Genomic DNA, 20,309 nt, shown 5'->3' with positions numbered 1-20,309 from the left:
GGTTTAAAAAAAAAAAGCCAATATCTTAGTGTCATTATGACAAGTCTTCACCTCATAGGAAATGTGAAAGGGTCCCTGGGCACCCCAGTTATGAGACTATACTGTCTTAGCAGACCTGCCCACCCTCAAGTGTCTTCTGGAATTTCTTATAAATTTCAATGGGCACCTGGGCAACAGAACATTCTATTACTCTGCTGGTTTTGAAGGTGCAGTTCCAGGGTTAAATACTGTGCCCATACTTACCATTTTCAAGCTGTCCAGGCTTATCTTCCAAAAAGAGTGTATTACTATTACCAACTCTCCCTGCCAAACAGAGGACCCGAAAGCATTAAATGTTAACTGCAAAGAAGTTAGGTGAGGCCCCTCTTCTCTCCCCAAATCAAGTTATTTAGAACCCCAAGCGAATGCAAGCACTGCAAACACAGGGCAATAGTCTTTCCTGAAAAGCTGTTCTCCTTTTAACGGGACATAACTGGAAACACTGGTTAAAGAACCAGGGTTTTGAGTGGAGTGTCATATTTCAGAATGGTGCATAGAATCACATATGACCAGACAGTTCTAGGGAACCAAGGTTGACTGTGGAGCCAAGGCTTACAAAGGCGTCTTAGAAAAACGGGCTTGACGCCTTGTTTACAGGTGAGTAAGGAAGGTCCCTTCCCGAGGGGCCCAGGAACCTCAGGATACCTTGGGGACTTGAGAAGAGAGGATTACATCCAAATCTATAGGCACTGCAAAAGGGAAATCTGCTGGAGAGTTCCTAGACTGGCTTCCTAGCCACCAGAGGGTTTTAAAAGTTTAACCTGAGATTCCTTATGAAAAGTTCCAGCAAAGCAAACTCAAAACTGCTTATGTGGCCAATTATCATTCTTGCTGCACGTATGGAAACAATCAAGCCAAGTCTAACGAGACCAGGCTCATTGGGTAAAGAAGGATCTAAAGGGGGTAACCGTAGAGGAATTTTTATGTTTTAATGCAGGGGTCACCAACCCCCGGGCCACGGACCAGTAGCGGTCCGTGGCCTGTTAGGAACTGAGCCACACAGAAGGAGGTGAGTGGCAGCGGGCGAGCCAGCAAAGCTTCATCTGTATTTACAGCTGCTCCCCATCGCGCACATTGTGGCCTGAACTCCTCCTCCTGTCAGATCAGCAGCCGCATTAGATTCTCATAGGAGCGCGAACCCTACTGTGAACTGCGCATGTGAGAAATCTAGGTTGCGCGCTCCTTATGAGAATTTAATGCCTGGTGATCTGAGGTGGAGCTGAGGCGGTGATGCTAGTGCTGGGGAGCGGCTGCAAATACAGATTATCATTAGCAGAGAGGTTTGACTGCACAGAGACCATAATAAATCGATTGCTTGCAGACACGTATCAAAACCCTATCAGTGGGGGCTTCCCTGGTGGTGCAGTGGTTAAGAATCCGCCTGCCAATGCAGGGGACACAGGTTCTCGCCCTGGTCCGGGAAGATCCCACATGCTGCGGAGCAACTAAGCCCGTGAGCCACGACTACTGAGTCCACGCGCCTAGAGCCCGCGCTCTGCAACAAAGAGTAGCCCCCGCTCGCCACTACTAGAGAAGGTCTACGCGCAGCAATGAAGACCCAATGCAGCCAAAAATAAAATAAATAAAATAAATAAATTAAAAAAAAAAGAAAATTGTAAAAAAAAAACCAAACCCTATCAGTGAGTGGCAAGTGGAAACAAGCTCAGGTCTCCCACTGATTCTGCCTTATGGTGAGTTGTATATTTCATTATATATTACAATGTAATAATAATAGAAATAAAGTGCACAATAAATGTAATGCGCTTTAATCATTCTAAAACCATCCTCCCCCATCCCCCAGTCCGTGGAAAAATTGTCTTCCATGAAACCGGTCCCTGGTGTTAAAAAGGTTGGGGACCGCTGTTTTCATGGAAAACTAGAGCGCACCCTTGTGGATTCCACCTTGCACATTTTGCCAGTTCTAACCAAGTTCTTAATTTTTCTACTTTCCCCCAATATCCGGCTACAACTCTCCGAACTAACGTTTCCAATTTTTCTACCACCCTCCTGACCTGGCATCACTGAGAACTAAAACTGCCCTTTTCCCAAAGCCCTGCGAGCCAGGCTAGATGGCTTGATAGAAACTTCAAAGAAACCACCTTCACGCCTGCTGCTGTGGGGGCCACTCAGAAACCTCACCACATCACCACCGCCATCACCAAGGTCAATCACATTGAAGACCAAGAAATTCGTTGGATTGCCGCTCCCATCCTCGAGCCCAGCCTCTGGAAATCTCAACTGGCAACGGCCCATCCTTGACGGGTGATAAGCAGAGATGGAAGAGGCTCACCTCACACAATGCAGACCCTGATCCATTGGCTCTCCCTGACGGGAGATTTCTGAGAGCGATAGAGGTTCAACCCTCAAATCTTGTAGTGGCTGGGACCCCGATCATCACCATACTCTCACCTTTATTTCCCTGCCGCCAAGAGAGGTCCTGTCAAAAACTGGCTGAAGCAGCAGATTTCTATATAAACCCGTGAGTTCAAGTCCCACAGACTTATATACTCGTGGGTGAGGGTCCCACCTGTGGCTGCAGTCTCACAGACGACGTACAACTGGCTGGTTGCCAGACTTGATCACCCCGGTGGGCAGACTGGTGCTGCAACAGACAGCCACAGGGGGCAGGGTGAACCAGCAATCCCTTTCTCTCTCTCTGTCTTTTCTGTTCCTCCTCCCTTTACTCTTCTCTTGGTCCTCATACCTACACTCCCGTCCCTTTCATCCTGGAGACTCCTTGTTTGTGTCACTAACTCTGGGGAGGGAATTCCGTGACCCCCTTTGTCTTTATGCTAGGCTTCAACCCATCCACATCTCCCCACCCTGATTTCTCGTTGTTAGCCCCCAGATTTATTTGTTAACATGGAAAACACTCAGGGAATCCCCAGAGATTCTCCTGTGTGTGGCATTCCTAACAGCTGGGGACAATTTAAATTAGACGGTTCAAAAAGGAATAGCTGATTTTCTTTTGCAACACAGCCTGGCCCCAATATGCCTTGGGTGACCAGGAGAAGTGGCCAGAGCATGAATCCCTTAACTTTACTTACTTAATTTATTTAGGGCTGTGCTTGTGGCTTGCAGGATCTTAGGTCCCCGACCAGGGATTGAACCCAGGCCCCCTGCTCAGAGTGGAAGCTTGGACCGCCAGCGAAGTCCCCCAGATCCCTTCACTTTAACACCATTTCACAACTGGACCTATTTTATAAGCAGTCCCCAAAATGGGGAGAGGTCCCGTATGTGCAGGCCTTTATGAAGCTTTATCGAGACCCCAATCCTAGGGATTTCTGTTGTGTGTGTGTAGCCTCTATTCCTGTGTCACCCCCAGAAGAGTCGGAGCCAGACCTTCTCACGGACTCCCCTCTTTCAACTGCCAACTACCCACTGGCACATTAAGCCTCCTTCTCAGGCCCCTGTTTCCTCCCCTCCACCATCATCTTCGGTCCCCGGGACCCCCAGCTTACCCTGTCAAATCAGAAACCCCAAAATTGGAGCCCCCAGTGCTTTCCCCAGTGGGGCTCCGATCAGGTTCAAAATGAGCACCCACTTCTGCCCCACAAGGCCTTTACCCCCTCCGGGAGGCAACTGATAAGAACAGAGGGATGACTAGAGTACATGTCCCCTTTTCAGTGGGGGACCTAGGAATCTGTAAGGAGGGGTTTGGGAGGGTCTCAGAGAACCCTGACGAGTTTAGGGATGAATTTATCAGTCTGGGGTTCTCCCTGACCTGGCAGGACATCATGGTTATTCTGGTCCACTGTTGCACCCTGGATGAAAAGGAGCGTGTACGGAAAAAGGCCGAGGAACACACAGAGAGCCTACTGGCTACCAATCCGCACCAGCAAATTTATCAAGCAGGTGGCGACGCGTTTCCAGATCATGACTCACACTGGGGCTAGGAAGATCACGTAGGCCAGGCCAGGATGAGACATGACATTACTTGTCTATCAGAAGGAATGAAAAGGCATATGGTGAAGCCTGTAAATTATGAGAAGGTCCAAGAAGTGACACAGGAAAAAAGATGAACACTTGATGGTCTTCCTGAGCTGGGTGACAGAGGCATTTAGGAAGGACGCCAGTACAGACCCTGAGTCTGCAGAAGGGAGGTGGCTATCAGCTGTGTATCTATCACCTAGTCCGCTGCAGATACCAGGGCAAAATTACAAAAGCTTGAGGCTGGGCCCCAAACCCCACTGTCAACCTCGGCAGAGGAGGCCTTCAAGGTCTATCATCACCGAGACTTAACAGGAGGCCAAGAAGGAAAAGAGGCTACTGAAGAAAAGCAGAGCCTCGGGTCACCCTCGATGTGTCAGACAGGAGAAGTGAATTTCTTGTAGACACTGGAGCTGCCTGCTCTGCTCTGACTTGGCCGGCCGACCCCCTTTCCAACCAAGACTGTGCTGTGGCGGGAGTCGATGGACAGCCAAACGGAAGGCGATTTACATCCCCCCTTGCCTGCAGAGTCAGATCCATTATTTTTACTCACTCCTCTTTGTAAAGGCCAGAATGCCCTGTCACCCTCCTTGGAAGAGATCTGCTAAATAAATTAGGAGCTATTATAGTCTTAGGACAGGGTGAAGTCCAAGAAGGTAGAGAATTCAAACAGAGAATGCATCTACTAGTAGCCCCAGATGACCCACCTGCTGGTCATCAAAATATTCCCCAAGACATCCCCCAAGAAATTACAGAGTAAGTAGATCCTGCAATTTGGGATAATTCAGTGCCAGGAAGGGCAAAACGTGTTCCCCCAATAGAAATAAGATTAAGGCCTGGGGAAAGGAACACCTGAAAATGACAGTATCCTTTAAAGCCTGAGGCTCTGAGGGGGATCCAACGCTACTCAGCAAATTCCTAGAACACACTCATTAGGCCCTGCCAATCCCCTCGCAACAGACCGATCTTCCCTGTTCACAAGCCTAACGGGGAATATCAGTTGAAGCAAGACTTACAAGAAGCAAATGAGGCCGTCAGCCCTATTCACCCATTGGTACCAAACCCATATACCCTCCTGGCCCAAACTGCAGACAGCACTCAGTAGTTCTCTCTGTTGGACCTCAAAGATGCGTCTTTCTGTATTTCCCCATATCCCGACTCTCAATACCTTTAAATAGAGGGACCCTGACACCCTGGAGGCTACCCAATATACTGGGACAGTGCTGCCACAGGGTTTTAGGGACAGGCCCCATCTTTTTGGAAACGTGTTAGCAAGGGAGCTGAGGGAACTGAGACTTGAAAAGGGAACTCTGCTATAATATGATGATTTATTAAGTATTGAGACAAAGAAAGATTCATATCAGAATACTGTTAAGGTCCTCAATTTTCTGACAGAAAGGGGATATAAAATCTCTCCAACCAAGGCTCAGATCTCACAGCAACGGGTTCAGCGTTTAGGAAGTATTTTGACCCCAGGGGCACGAGCCCTGGCCATAGACTGAAGAACAGCAATGAGTGCATTACCATCTCTAACCACAAGGAGGCAGCTCTGAGGCTTTCTCAGGATGGCTGGGTTCTGACATATCTGGATTCCAAATTATGGCCTTATAGTCAGACCCCTATATGAGGATCTAAATGAAAAAGAAAGGGAGCCCCTTCAATGGAATAAGGACCAGCGGGCCTTTGAGACTCTAAAGACTGAGCTGAGCACAGCACCAGCAAGGGGGCTTCCACATTTGGACAAGCCCTTCACCCTGTATGTTCACGAGAGGTCAGGGACATCACTAGGAGTCCTGACCCGAAAGCTGGGACTGGATCAGAGACCAGTGGTTTACCTTTCATCACAGCTGAATTCAATAGCCCTGGGATGGCCAAGCTGCCTGCGGGCAGTAGAAGCCACAGCCCTGTTGGTTAATGAGTCTCCCAAGCTCACCCTGTGTTGACCCCTCATCAGGTACAATCTGTGCTGGAAGTCAAAGAACATCATTGGTTGACAGGGGGAAGGTTAACAAGATACCGGGCCCTCCTGATGGACACCCTGACACTACCTAAAGGTGTGCCAAACGCTGAACCCAGCAACTCTGCTTCCAGGTGCCAGGAGTGCGGACTTACTGCATCAGTGTATAGAGACCAGAGAACAAACTTATTCCTGATCTTCTAGATGAGCCTCTTGACAGCCCTGAGGTCGGATGGTTTACTGATGGGAGCAGTTTTACAGAAACGGAAACCCAAAAGGTGGGGTATGCCTTAGTCTAGATGAAGTCATAGAAGCGGAGGGCCTGCCACCCCAGACATCGGCCCAGAGGGCCGAACTAATTGCAGAGATGACAGCTTCTTTACAATTAGGGAAGGATAAGGTATCAGGTATTTTTACTGACTCTAAATATGGGCTCCACATGCTCATACTGCCATTTGGAAAGAAAGAGGAACGTTAACTGCTAAAAATTCTCCCATAGGGCTTCCCTGGTGGCGCTGTGGTTGAGAGTCCGCCTGCCGATGCAGGGGACACGGGCTCATGCTTCGGTCCGGGAGGATCCCACGTGCCGCGGAGCGGCTGGGCCTGTGAGCCATGGCCGCTGAGCCTGCGCGTCCGGAGCCTGTGCTCTGCAATGGGAGAGGCCACAGCAGTGAGAGGCCTGCGTACTGCAAAAAGAAAAAGAAAAATTCTCCCATAAAACAAAGATTGAATTCTTGACTTAAAAACAGGGCAGCTCCCGACCCAGCTGGCAGTAATACACTCTAGGGAGTATCAGAGGGATGGAGCTCTTGTGAGCCACGGGAAGAGAAAAGGTGTTTGAACTGCAAAACAGGCAGCTTGACTGCAGAAGCCTGAGCAAGTTATGGCCCTAGTGATTGCCCCCCCCGAACTCCCTAGCCTCCCCCAGCATTCCCCATAGAACAAGAAAATGCTGAGAAATAGGGCTATGAGAAGGAAGCACAGGCTGGTATTAAAAGGATAACAAGGTTCTAACTAACCACTGAGGCCCAACAATGGAAACTTGTTAAGAGCTTACATGATGCCACCCACTATGGGAGGGATGCACCATGGGACTTAATGCAAAAGGAAAGGGGCTCAGGGAAGGGGCTCAAAAGGACAGTAAAACAAGCGACGCTTGCCTGGTATTTGTGTGCCGGTAATAACCCACAGGCCCATCCAATCCTCCCTTCGCTACTCAGGCCATACCTGGGGGAAGACTGGCAGTTCCTTCACAAATAAACCCTGGGGACCAAGTTCTTCTTAAAACCTGGAAAAAAGGGGTCTCCTGAAGACCAACTGTTGCCAAAGTAGAAGGGCCCCTATAAAGCAATTTCAGCCCCTCTCAGGGAGCGAGCAAGGGCACCTGTTACTTGTTTTCACTCCCTCGTGCTGCAGCATGAATCGCATTAAAGCCTTAGGCTCAGCTCCTCGTCTGGCCTCATCGATTTCTATTGATTAACGAACCCAGGTCGGTAACATTTTGATAGATACACGGATGTCTTGCTCTCCTGGCCCTGGGCTCCTCCTCTGGGTCTTACAAGAGTGAGCACAGCTTCCTGCCTCACGGCTTGGCTCCCGGGAAGAAAATCCAAGGCGTTTGCACGGAGGTTGCAAACTGGCAACCCCCAGGCTGATTCTGGCCCATGGACATGTTTTGATAGGTCTGCACTAGCGCAAGCAGTGAATAAATTTGCCATTAAAAAATTGGAAGGTTTTCCATATAAACCTGGACTTCTAGATTTTCTTTAAAAAAAAAAAAAAAGATTTGGCAACACTGGGCCCTGATTCTGGCAACAAGTGTGTGGAGCTGAGCAGTGGCTGCCCTCAGGGTCCCCACAGTCCCCATCACCCCTGGCTCCCTACCTGACATCCCCACTCAGCTGCACTGCCCACCTGGCCCTTGTGGCACCCGAGTTTGCTGCTACAGCTGGGGCCCCGGTTAGGACAGCAGCACCCACGATCCTTGAGGAGATGTCCCCCTGGGCAGAGGTTTCTAAGCCCTGTGGCCTCCCTGTCAGGCCACCCTGCCTGCCCAGCACTGAAGCCTGGCCCTGGCCAGAGGGTGGCAGTGCAGTGTATGGAATGGCATTCTGGGCTGAGGCCCATGGCCAAGGGTTCTCCACCTCTGTCCCTGGCTGGCAGTGGCCCAGGGCAGGCTCATTCTCACCCAGGGTGCAGCTTCCCCTCAGGTGAGGAATACTCACTGTTGGATTTTCCGAATCAGCTCTGAGGTATAATTGACATACAGTTCACTGCATATATTTATATCATGCAATTTGACAAATTCTGCCATACATATACGCCTGTAAAACTATTACCACCATCAAGATCATGAACATGGCAATTACTCCCCAAAGTTCCCTTCTGCCTCTCCTCACCCCTCACAGGTTTGTTTCCATTTTTTAGAAATTTTTGTCTGTTTTCTTTCACTTGCCGTTATTAGAGATTCATCCCTGTGGTTGCTTTTTTTTCTTTCTTTTTGGTACGCGGGCCTCTCACTGTCGTGGCCTCTCCCGTTGCGGAGCACAGGCTCCGGACGCACAGGCTCAGTGGCCATGGCTCACGGGCCCAGCCGCTCCGCGGCACGTGGGGTCTTCCCAGACCGGGGCACGAACCCGTGTCCCCTACACCGACAGGTGGACTCTCAACCACTGCACCACCAGGGAAGCCCTGGTTGCTTTTATAATAGTTTTATTTATTTATTTTTGCCCAGTATCATTCCCATGTGTGGATATACCTTAATGTGTAGATGGACCTGTGAGTTATTTCCAATTTGGGGCAATTACAAATGAAGCTGCTATAAGTATTCGTGCACAAGTCTCCGTGTGGGCATCTGCTTTCCTCCTCTGGAGTAAACAGTGAGGAGTGGAACGGCTGGACCTGACGTATGTCACTTTTAAACAAAACGCCAAACTGGTTCTGGTTCAAGATGGCCGCGTGGGAGGATCCTGAACTCACCCCCTCCCGTAGAAACACTGAATCTGCAGCCATATAGGGAACATTTTCTTCTGAGAGAAACCCAACTCCTACACATCGGATAAATGAGAAAAAAATTCCCTTGGAAGCCGGCAGGAAAGGCTGAGACGCAATCTTGTGATTACCCCGCTTCCTACACCGTAACCCACGAGCAGGAGGTCAAAACCCAGAGCTTGGGCTTCCCTGGTGGCGCAGTGGTTGAGAGTCCGCCTGCCGATGCAGGGGACACGGGTTCGTGCCCCGGTCCGGGAAGATCCCACATGCTGCGGAGCGGCTGGGCCCGTGAGACATGGCGGCTGAGCCTGCGCGTCCGGAGCCTGTGCTCCGCAGCGGGAGAGGCCACAACAGTGACAGGCCCGCGTACCGCAAAAAACAAAAACAAAAACAGAGCTTCTCCCTGAGGAGCGAAGGGCTTGAACCTCACACCTGGTGCCTCAACTTTTACGACCTGCCCCTGAGAGACAAGCCCCCCCAAACATCTAGCTTTAAAAGCCCACGGGACTTATATCACAAGCCCTGCACGGTTATAGCAAACAGAGAAACGGTTCTGAAAGGGAGCATGTGGACTCACCAGCACTGAGGAGCAGAGCAGAGGCAACGACTGAAAAGCGCCCAGACTTGCTGTGAAAGAGTCTTATCTGCTGGTCTTTAAAGCTTTGGCCTGAGGGGGCAGGCATCTAATTTAACACACCTGGGGCCAACAGAAACACTCCGCGAAGACCGAGGCAGGTGGGCGCCATCTCTGCGCTCTCCCGCTGCCTCTCTCCAGGTGACTCGCAGCTCCCGGAAAGGAGCCGGTATCCTTGTCTGGAGCCCTGGTCTTTGCAGCTTCTGCCCAGGGGCTGCCCCTTGACTGCCTGGCTCTAGCGGCCAGTAAGGCCACATCTTTTGTTTTCCGTTTCTCAGGGGTTACTGTCTTTCATTGTCTGCTGTCCAACATATTGAAAAACCATTCTTTTTTTTTTTTTTTTTTTGCGGTATGCGGGCCTCTCCCTGCTGTGGCCTCTCCCATTGTGGAGCACAGGCTCCGGACACGCAGGCTCAGCGGCCATGGCTCACAGGCCCAGCCGCTCCGCGGCACGTGGGATCTTCCTGGACCGGGTCACAAACCTGTGTCCCCTGCATCGGCAGGCGGACTCTCAACCACTGCGCCACTAGGGAAGCCCCCCATTCTTTTATATATTGTGTCTTTTTTTCTTTTCAGTTGTTTCATCCAGGAGGGTAATCTAATCTAGTTCCTGTGACTCTTGGAAGCATGTAAGTCTCCACTGATTGGTTTTAATCAAGTCAACTAGACTTGCAAAGAAATGAGTTCAGGTACAGATGACTAGTGCTGTTGGTCACGGAAGCCTCCTGTGCTGGAAAACATGCCTCCGAAGCCTCCTTTTGCTCCCATCTCCAGTCACTGCCTCCTTGAAGTTCAATTTCAAGGGCTCAGTGATGTCAGTGTTTGAAATTCAGAAACGAATCTCCATAATAGCTAACAACAGCTAACCGTGGTTTGGCTTCATTCTGTTACCGACCTGGGTCCTCGGACTCTTTAATCAATAGAAATTGATGAGGCCAGACGAGGAACTCAGGCAAGGCGTTCCTGGGAACCTGTGCTGCAGCATGACGGAGCGAAAATAAGTCACAGGTGCCCCTGCTCGTTCCCTGAGGGTGAGGAGGGGCGAGCTTAAATGGGGCGAGGGTAGGGGCGGATCTATGGGTGGGGCCAGAGGGGGGGCTTAGGTGATCGGCCCCTCCCCTTGGTGGTGCTGTTGAAACCAAGCAGAACCCTGTACCACCCCTCCCCCAAGCACAAAGGCCCCTCCCTGTCCCCTGCCTCCTGTTTGTAGAAAAGCTGAAGTCCATTCCCGAGTTGTTTTACAGATACCACGACTGCCACCCGAGGGAAAAAGTTATCTGCGTGATGACCAGACTATAGCCGTGACATAAGCCGTCCCAGCCTCAGCAATGCTGAATCCACTGCTGGCACAATTCCAAGAACTGGCCTCAAGAGAATGGCATTAACATTACCGCTCATAATAATATGTATCTTTGTGGCCATCAAAATAATTGTAGCTGGCTCTGCCTGTATATGTAAGCAGGCAACTTAAACTGTCAACAAACAGATGCAACAGACCCATGTCCGCATCTTCCACTCTGAGAATATGGTGCCCTATGTTGGCAGGAAGAAAGTACAGAAGATGAACTATTGCCCCTAACCCCACAGACATGGAACAATGTCTGGCAAGTGGGCATTTGTAAGCAGCTCTTTTGCCCCTTTCCTGTTTGCCTATTTCTCTTCCCCTTAAACCTTAATTATAGAAATGAGATCACTAGGTAACCTTTAACCTAATTCCTGACTTATGCTCTATTCAGTGCACACAATGCCTTGCCTAACCTGTTGATTCTTTTCTTAGATTAAAAGAAGTAGGAATGGCTTCCCTGGTGGTGCAGTGGTTGAGAGTCCGCCTGCCGATGCAGGGGACACGGGTTCGTGCCCCGGTCCGGGAAGATCCCACGTGCCGCGGAGCGGCTGGGCCCGTGAGCCATGGCCACTGAGCCTGCGCGTCCGGAGCCTGTGCCCCGCAACGGGAGTGGCCACAACAGTGAAAGGCCCGCATACCGCAAAAAAAAAAAAAAAAAAGTAGCAATGAAGAATTAAGTAGTTAAAGGATGACTAGCTCTCTACCCTCAGCAGCCCCCTTAGCAATCCTGGAGTCAGACCACACAGACAAGATAACATCTGAAGCAAGAGAAATCAGCCAGCCTGCATGCAATGGAAAACGACGCACAGCTTGACCTCCTGCCTTGATGATTCACGGAGATCCTTTCCCCCTTCTCCCTTTAAAAACTGTCACGGCTGAGCAGAATCTTGAGAGTTGGTTTTGGGGACACGAGTCAGTCTTCCCCCCAGATTGCCAGCTTTCTGGTTAAAGCAACTTTCCTTTCTACCAACACTTGCCTCGTGAGTACTGGCTTTCCAGTGGCGAGCAGCCTAACCTGAGTTTGGTAACACTGCACAGGAATCATGCCCAGGACCCTGCTTTTGCTCCCGGCACCTCAGAAGTGGCAGTTGGTTTGCGGCCTTTTTGCATCTTATTCTTCATAATTGCCCCAACCGGGCATGTGTACAGTTATTTTTAGTCCCTTATAGTTTCTTTGTACTCTGTTGCTTGAGATGTTTGTCCAGGTGCAAGCACTGCAGCAAAGGGTCCAAGGTCCTAGCCTATCTCATCTCTATGCCTGTTCTTAGAATTTTTTTTTAATTATTTATTTTATTTATTTATTTTTGGCTGCATTGGGTCTTCGTTTGCTGCACGCTGGCTTTCTCTAGTTGCGGCTAGTGGGGGCTACTCTTCGTTGTGGTGCGTGGGCTTCTCATTGCGGCGGCTTCTCTTGTTGCGGAGCACAGGGTCTAGGTGTGCGGGCTCAGTAGTTGTGGCTCGCGGGCTCTAGAGCGCAGGCTCAGCAGTTGTGGTGCACGCGCTTAGTTGCTCCGCGGCATGTGGGATCTTCCCGGACCAGGGATCGAACCTGTGTCCCCTGCATTGGCAGGCGGATTCTCAACCACTGCACCACCAGGGAAGTCCCTGTTCTTAGAATTTTCACATTATTAACTTGTGAGCCCTCACACTATCCCCAGGGTTTAGGCCCTGCTATAATCTTTATTTTCATTTGAGAATGCTGAACCTCAGAAAGGCTAAGTAACACGGCTAAGTTACATGGCTGGCAATCCCAGATCTTCCACTTCCTAGCTGTGTGACCTTGGACACTTTCTTCACTGACCTCCGTGCCCTCAGCTGTAACAGGAAGATGCTAATAACCATATGTACATCACAGGACTGAGAGGACATGGCTGACTCAGTGTCTGGCTCATTGTAAGTGCTCAGGAAATGCTGGATATATTATTATTGCATATGGCTGCAGAATTAAACCATTAGGTGGACTGTTGGACTAAGGGGGCATCTGGACCGTCTGTTTCAAGGAGTCCTGCTGAGCCCTGCGACCTTAAGCAAGTCAGTGTTCCTCTTGATGAGACAGGCTGGGACCTGGGACTCTTTACTGGAGTACTTGCACCTGGACAAATGTCTCCTCCAGCAACAGAATACAAAGAAACGATAAGGGACTAAAAATAACTGCACCCACGTGCAGTTGTGGCAATGATGAATAATACCATGCAAAAGGCCAAAACCCAACTGCCTCTTGTGAGGTACGGGAAGCAAAAGCAGGGAACTGCACGTGATCCCTGCACACAGCACCACCAAGGGGGTGGGCAGACCACCTAAGCCCCACCCACCTCAACAAGCCCCACCCACCAATCCACCCTCATCCCATTTAAGGGACCAGCTCACCCCACCCCCTCAACGAGTGAGCAAGGGCACCTGTTACTTGCTTTCGCTCCCTCGCGCTGCAGCATGAGTCTCAATAAATAAAGCCTGGCCTGAATTTCTCGTCTGGCCTCATCAATTTCTATTGATTAAGGAGTTCAAGGACCCGAGTCGGTAACAGGAGTACCTCCCTCCAGGACGTCAGGACCACCTTCTCTTTGTACCTTTTCACTCTCATTTCATTCCCATGCTCCTGAGGGCTCGTCACCCCCTCCCAAGCCCATAACGCAGTTCCCACCGCTCCCCTGTCATCTGAGTCCCTGGTTCCTGGGCCCTGTCGCCTTGGCTGCCCTTCCGGAGCAGCTTCTGCCGAGGGTTCTGCCTCACTACATGGGGTCCCTGGCCAGCTCCAGTGTCAGGCGTCCTTGCTGCCCAGTGCCGGGCACACAGCAGTGGCCTCCATAACAACCTTATGGAACGACCCAGTGGGCATGTGCACTGGGAGGTCAGGCCTTCCTGCCATCGCTGCCGGTTTAAGCCTCATGCACTCTGGGCCCCACCTCCCTGAGGCCCCTAACCTCCAGCTGGACACTTCCTCTGTAGCCAGAGCACCTGGCTTAGCACAGCCGCAGGGCAGGGACCCGGTGCTCCCCTGTGCACAGTAATGTCCAGCAGGCAGTCCGTAGGGTACGCTGTAGCGATCGGAAATTAATCGGATCACAGAAAGCACAGGCCTCCCTTAAGCCTATGGGAAAGGCAGTACCATTTGGGGTACGTAGCTGGGTGCCTGGGGAGCCTGGGGAGTGCTCCAACAATCCAGGGGTGTTCCTGGTGGCACTGCTAGGGGACTGGCTCTGGGCTGTTGTATCCCAGGAGCAGGATGCCAAGGAGGAGTGCCCGGCATACAAAGGACTTTGACCATATCTGACCCTGCGGTGAGGGTAGGGTGGGGGAGGGAACCCGGTTCCAGAAAGGAAAATGCCATGGCCTGGCTGTCACTCACGCAGGGCCTGCCCTTCTTCCTCCCCACACTCCTCTGGACTGCTGCCTTGACCAAGAGCTGCTGCTGCGGACCATGGACGCAAGCGTGCTGAAAATGGGAGGAGAGGGGGTTTCACTTCCGCCCAACCTGCACCCCCAGCTCCCTTGGGTGGGTAATGCACCCATCTCCAGGGGCAAACACGCATTCCTTGGAGGTGCCCACCTGGGACCATGCTGCTGGCTGTGAGGGATGAGGGTCTCTTATAAGAAGAGGAGTTCTCTCTCTGTCTCTCTCTCTCTCACAGTGAGATTCTGTAAGTGCTGGAGTCTGCAAGCCAGGAACCAGGTCCACACAAGAGACTGACCGCAACGCTCTGATCTTGGACTTCCAGCCTCCAAAACTGAAAGAAAATAAATTTCTGTCATTTAAGCCATCCAGTCTGTGGCATTTTGTTATGGCAGCCTGAGCAGACTAAGACATATCAAATTATATGCGTCCCAGGAATTCAAAGATAGTTTGACATTAGACAGCCATGCCCTGTCAGTCACCCATGACCAGACCAGGGCCCTGAGCCTCGGGGACGCCTCTGCCAGCCTCTCTGCAGGGACAAGGAGACGTTCCCCCAGGGGCCAGTCCCTGGATGCTGGAAGTTCAAGATCGAACAGCCTCATGCCTTCTGCCAGGTCCTTGCAGACCTCTGCTCTGCATGCATCCTCCGAGGAGGACCGTGTTGCCAGAGGACACGCCCCTGTGCCAGGGGCCCCTGTTTGCAGGGTGGCCGCTGTGCGACAACGAGTGGGCTGGGTGTTCACATACATGTCTGTGGACCCCTCGTGATGCAGGATGGAGCAGAGACTGGGCCATGGCCAAGGGTGCCAGTAAGGAAATCCGAGGAATCCAAGAATCCTAGATTGGACCCGGCCTTCCAGGCTGGCTGAAGGCGTATTTGTCAAGGTTGGAGAAGAAGAACGTATTTCAATTAGCTAGACGTAAACTTTCCATACCGAGACCTAGGAGGCATGGGTCTGAGTCCCACAGATGTTAGGAGCAGGGCTGAGCCCAGGACACCAGTAAGTAGCTCAGGCAAGTTCCAGCCCCTTTCTGCACCCCCGTGTCCTCATCTGTAAGTGGGGGTAATAAGAGGACCGATGTGTTGAGAAGATTGCGTTCATCTTCATAAAGCGCTTTGCACTGTGCTGGGCGCGGAGCAGGCTCTTGGTGACCGTCTGCTGTTATTATCACAGTGGAACCTGTAACCAGCCCGACACCCAGCTTCCAGGGACTGCACTGGTGGGTATGGGACACTGCCAGCCCAGGTTCCAGAAAAGTCTGCATGTGGGAAAGCTGAGGGGAGGTGGGCACAGCGAGGTGGGTTGGGGCCAGCACTTGGACAGTGAGGAAAACATAGGAAAGTGAAGATTTAATAGGAATTTTTACTTCCTGCCCTTATCCCTCATGGCGGGATGGTGGCGGAGATTTCCTTTCTCTGAAATGACAGCCTCAGTGATGCAGTGGTCCCAGTGCATTGCTCAGAGGCACCTAACCCTCAACACAGGGAGCTGCTGCCACCTGGGGGCTCAGAGGATGTGAAAGGAGAGGCACGTGTCCCCTGGGCCACGACAGTCCTCCCCAAAGCGCCCGCTAATACAACATTTACAGCCTCTGAAGGAGATGCTTCCAAAAGGTGTTCTGTACCAATAAATAGAGTGAACTCTCCTTGTTTGTAGTAGTTCTAAAGTCACGTGGCCAACGCCGCCTCGACAGGAAGTCAGGTTCCTGCGAGCCTCTGGCTGCAGTGGTTACCTTGTCTGATGTGTGTTTCTGTTTACAGACATCATGTCTAATACATGGTTGATTGATTAACACTGGACTCCCGGCCAGCTGAGCTGTAACTCACGTCTGACTGAAGATTATCTCACGTGTATTTCCTCTGGGAGGCACACCCGGGCCTTCCCGAGCTTAGGAGCACCAGGTGGCACTTTCCACAGTGAAATCATCAACAAAAAGCACAAAAATGCAAAGAAGAAAAACGTAGCCCCAAATAGACCCTGAAAAGGACGCTTGTTTACAGTATGAGCTGAAACAGGAAGGCAGGGCACTGCCTGTTCAAACTCAAGCTGGGAACACACCCAACAAATGTCCGCCACACGCACGCGCCCTTAAAGGGATCTTCGGGGAGCACCCAGGGCCCACGTGAGTTTTCCACTCCCACTGGGCCTGGAGGTGAGGACACAGCCCCCCCGCCCCCCAGGAGTGGGGCTTCTCGCACCCCATCCAGGACGTGGTTGGCCTGCGGGAGACCAGGGAGGGCCAGGCATGGCTGCGATGAAGACAGGATCATTCCCGAGGGAAACTAGACTTGAGGATATGGGGAAGGGGAAGGGGAAGCTGTGACAAAGCGAGAGAGAGGCATGGACATATATACACTACCAAACGTGAGGCAGATAGCTAGTGGGAAGCAGCCACATAGCACAGGGAGATCAGCTCGGTGCTTTGTGACCACATAGAGGGGTGGGATAGGGAGGGTGGGAGGGAGACGCAAGAGGGAGGAGATATGGGGACATATGAATATGTGTAGCTGATTCACTTTGTTATAAAGCAGAAACTAACACACCATTGTAAAGCAATTATACTCCAATAAAGATGTTAAAGGAAAAAAAAAAAAGAGCAGGAAGGGAGTCCAGGCTTCCGGAGGGAGCACAAACGCGGGGTACAGCTGCGGAAGGGAAGACAGTGCGGTGTTGGCAGAGGAAAGGACAGATGGGGGGGGATGCAGCAGAGCACAGAAAGAGCCCCGTCCCTGCAGGAAACTGACAGATAATCACGTGTTTTGTACCCGCTCTCCTGGGTCAGCCAGAGCCTACGGAGGCACAGGAACCAAGGCTGGGGGTCCTGGAGGCAAGGTTGGGACCTGGGGTCTAGCTGGTTCTCTGCGGGGGTGAAGAGGACGCTTCACTGATGGAAATTCCTCAGGATTCGTCCCCTCTCTTGGCTCAGGTGACTTGCGCACTGAGCACCCTCCTGGCTCCTAACTCACCTTCCCAGGTTCTCTGCTTGATACCGAGGGGGTTCTCAGTGGGGGGACAAGCGCAGAAAGACATGCGCTTCCCCTGAAAGTTAACACCTGGCCAGCTGGCTTACAGGTCCTGTGTGACTGACCAGCCTGGATTCCCCGACCCAACGGATGGTGGGCAAGGCTGTGGGCTGGGTGACTCCTGGGGGGCCTTGAAGGGGGTCAAGGGAGGGCAGGGCTCACCTATGGCAGTGGGCTCAGAAAGTCCCTGGAGAGCTCCCTGCTCCAGCACCCACGCTGCTGGCCCAGCCCTCCCTCAGGAGCCCAGCCTGCGCCATCTCTGGGCACCCGGTGGAGGACCTCCCCTCCTGCAGCAGCTGGGCCCTTTCATCCGGGGCTGGAAGAGCTCCCTGGAGGTTGAGGAGCTGAGGGTTTCCTGGAGGAGAAGGGCCAGAGAGGGGACACATGAGCCCCTGCCTCTGCGCTGGGGTGCCAGGAGCCAGCAGGAGCCCTGGGGAGGTGCCAAGACACCACAGCTGCGACCGGCTTCCTGGTAAATGGCCACATGCCCTTAGGCAAGTCCCTCTCCTCCCTGGGCCTCAGTTTCCTCATCTGTCAAATGGCCCAGGCTCCAAGCCCAGCCCCAAATTGTCCCCATTCCTGCCTCTTGGGGAGGGGGCAGACCCCTCGTCTCCATAATCCCAGCTTAGAATGAAAGAACTCAAGAGCAGAGGGGCCCTTACGTGCCTCTCCCCTGGTGCTGTCACCCCTTCCTTTGATACATGGGACGTGGGTCTCTGAGGTACGATATACAAGACGAGGGTCAGACAGGGCTCCTCTCCACGCTGAACTAAATGACCCTCTGGGGGTGCTCCTGCCTGGTGGGTTGGTAGAAGTGTGGACATCGTCGGAGTGCGCTGGGCAACGGGCTTACTTCACCACTCTTCAGGCTTATCTTAAACTCCAGGCTCCAGAACTGCTGGGGAAACCGAGGAATCAGGAAGACATGACTTTCTGAGTTTTTTAATGCATGTAAGCACATACAAATATAGCGTCTTACTTTTCTTCTTAATACTCCGTTCTATACCTTGGAGACATTTTCTTGTGTGTAAACACACGTATATTTTGGACCTTCTGATGTGGTTCTAATTTCTCTTTTCTCAGTTTAAGGCAAGTGAAGCACAGCCCAACTTTGCATCTCACGGTCACCAGAACATCTGGGGGCGTGTTGAACAGGGAATGTTCCCGAAGCGAGTTGTGGGAACGCCGATGCACACTCTTTGATCCAAGTACACCTCCCTCTCCCCCAAGTGCATATACTAAGGAAGCAAATCCCCAGACAGAAAAAGATTTCTGCACAAAGAAGGCTAATTGCAAGAGTGGTAGACAGCTGCTCACTGCAATGCAAATCCAAATACTGGAAAACTGGCAACAGCCTTAAATTTCAACAAATATTTGGGAAGGATCAATGGAAGATACACAGACCGCTGTTCTTTTAGCTCAAGGCCAGCCAAACCCCAGTAATGCTGGTCATACCAACCCTGGAGAATTTAAAGTTCATGGTCAAATCCAAACATAAGAGACACACATTCAGGGTCCCGCGGTTACCCCTGCAGAGCTGCACCTCTGAGTCTCTCCAGGCACACGCCCTGGCCCTATCTGCCATATTCCCAGAACATGAGATGTTCAAAAACATTTGCCTGGGACTTCCCTGGTGGTCCAGTGGTTAAGACTCCGTGCTCCCAATGCAGGGGGTCCGGCTTCGATCTCTGGTCAGGGAACTACATCCTGCATGCCACAACTAAAGATCCCCCGTGCTGCAACTAAAGATCCCACACGCGGCAACAAAGCTCTTGCATGCTGCAGTTAAGAGTAAGCACAGGGCTGCCCCGGTGGCGCAGTGGTTGAGAGTCCGCCTGCCGATGCAGGGGACACGGGTTCGTGCCCCGGTCCGGGAAGATCCCACATGCCGCGGAGTGGCTGGGCCCGTGAGCCATGGCCACTGAGCCTGCGCGTCCGGAGCCTGCGCTCCGCAACAGGAGAGGCCACAACAGTGAGATCCCCGCGTACCGCAAAAAAAAAAAAAAAAAAAAGAGTAAGCACAGCCAAATAAATAAATAAATACTAAAAAAAAAATTTGCCTAATGAATGGAGCCCCCGGTGCCCATAAGTTCATAGCCCTTTATTAAGTCCCGTAGGAGAAAGCGCTCTTGCCATCAGGCCCCGGAAAACCTGACTTTCTCTCCAGCACCCAGGTTGTTTACTGTGTGGTTGCTGAACTTACCGGTGCCGGGGATCCCAGGGCTCGCTGTGCGGAAGTGGGGTGACCTTAGGAAGCAGAAGAGGGGAGGCCACACCACTGCTGGGGTGGGGACAGAGCGAAGTGTGGTGCTCCAAGGACAAAGGACGTCCCTTCCTGAAAAAGTTTCAGCGGTACACCCCCCTACCAGACTCTTAATCGCCCTCCCTACCATGTTACCATGGTTACGAAATTCCTGAGTCCACCTGGCCGATGGGACCTGTCCCAAACAAGGAAAGGCATCTGCCCTGTCCCACTCCCACCCTATAGAAGGAAGGTATATGTGCCTTAACCAATCAGTAAAAGCAATTTTCACCTCAGACCATTCCTTTGTTTTCTGGCTATAGAAAGTGATCAATAGCACAGGTTCGGGCTCGACTCTCCCAGACTACTAGGAAGTTGGCCCTCTCTTCCGGCAGCGACCCTTCCCTCTAATAAATTCTATCTTCTTTACATTCTGCCTTATGTCTGGAAATTCTTTTCCAACCCGCATTTGGACCACGACAAATGGTCGTGGAAGGACCCACCGCTGTTCTGAGTGAGGGAGGTGGGAGCATACGCGATTGTTACCTGGGGGGTGGAGAGGGGCGAGTGCAGCCAGCCTTTTCACTGGGGAGGGAAGGAGGGTGGCTTATTCTTACCCTGTGGGCTGGGAGGGAGAAGGCAGGTGGTTAGGTGGGTATGAGGGGAGGGAACATTCACCACTGCTGGGGGGCAGGACTCCCCTTTTCTCTGGGGCAGATGAGGGCACTCACCATGCCCCGACCTCCACCACC

The 20,309-nt window shown here is 51.9% G+C and overlaps 1 protein-coding gene across 5 annotated transcripts in view; it reads right to left on the bottom strand.

Moving 5' to 3' along the window:
* The window catches only part of NEURL3 (neuralized E3 ubiquitin protein ligase 3), a 91,596-nt gene that overhangs the window by 31,942 nt on the left and 39,345 nt on the right, over window positions 1-20,309 (bottom strand). For 4 of the 5 annotated variants that reach the window (XR_009566292.1, XM_060309808.1, XM_030838948.2 and 1 more), the window contains exon 5: window positions 14,444-14,621. The exons of the other annotated variant lie outside the window; for it this stretch is intronic. Coding sequence is in view for 3 of the 4 variants with exons in the window: in XM_060309808.1 (XP_060165791.1) it covers window positions 14,482-14,621 (140 nt within the window). In the remaining variant the exon portion in view is untranslated. The remainder of the gene's footprint in view (window positions 1-14,443; window positions 14,622-20,309) is intronic. 5 annotated transcript variants of the gene reach the window in all.

Source organism: Globicephala melas, chromosome 12 (genome assembly GCF_963455315.2).
Source record: "Globicephala melas chromosome 12, mGloMel1.2, whole genome shotgun sequence".
In the NCBI taxonomy this organism is placed as follows: domain Eukaryota; kingdom Metazoa; phylum Chordata; class Mammalia; order Artiodactyla; family Delphinidae; genus Globicephala; species Globicephala melas.
Note: the sequence above shows the minus strand (reverse complement) of the source record. Positions and strands in the feature narration are given on the sequence as shown.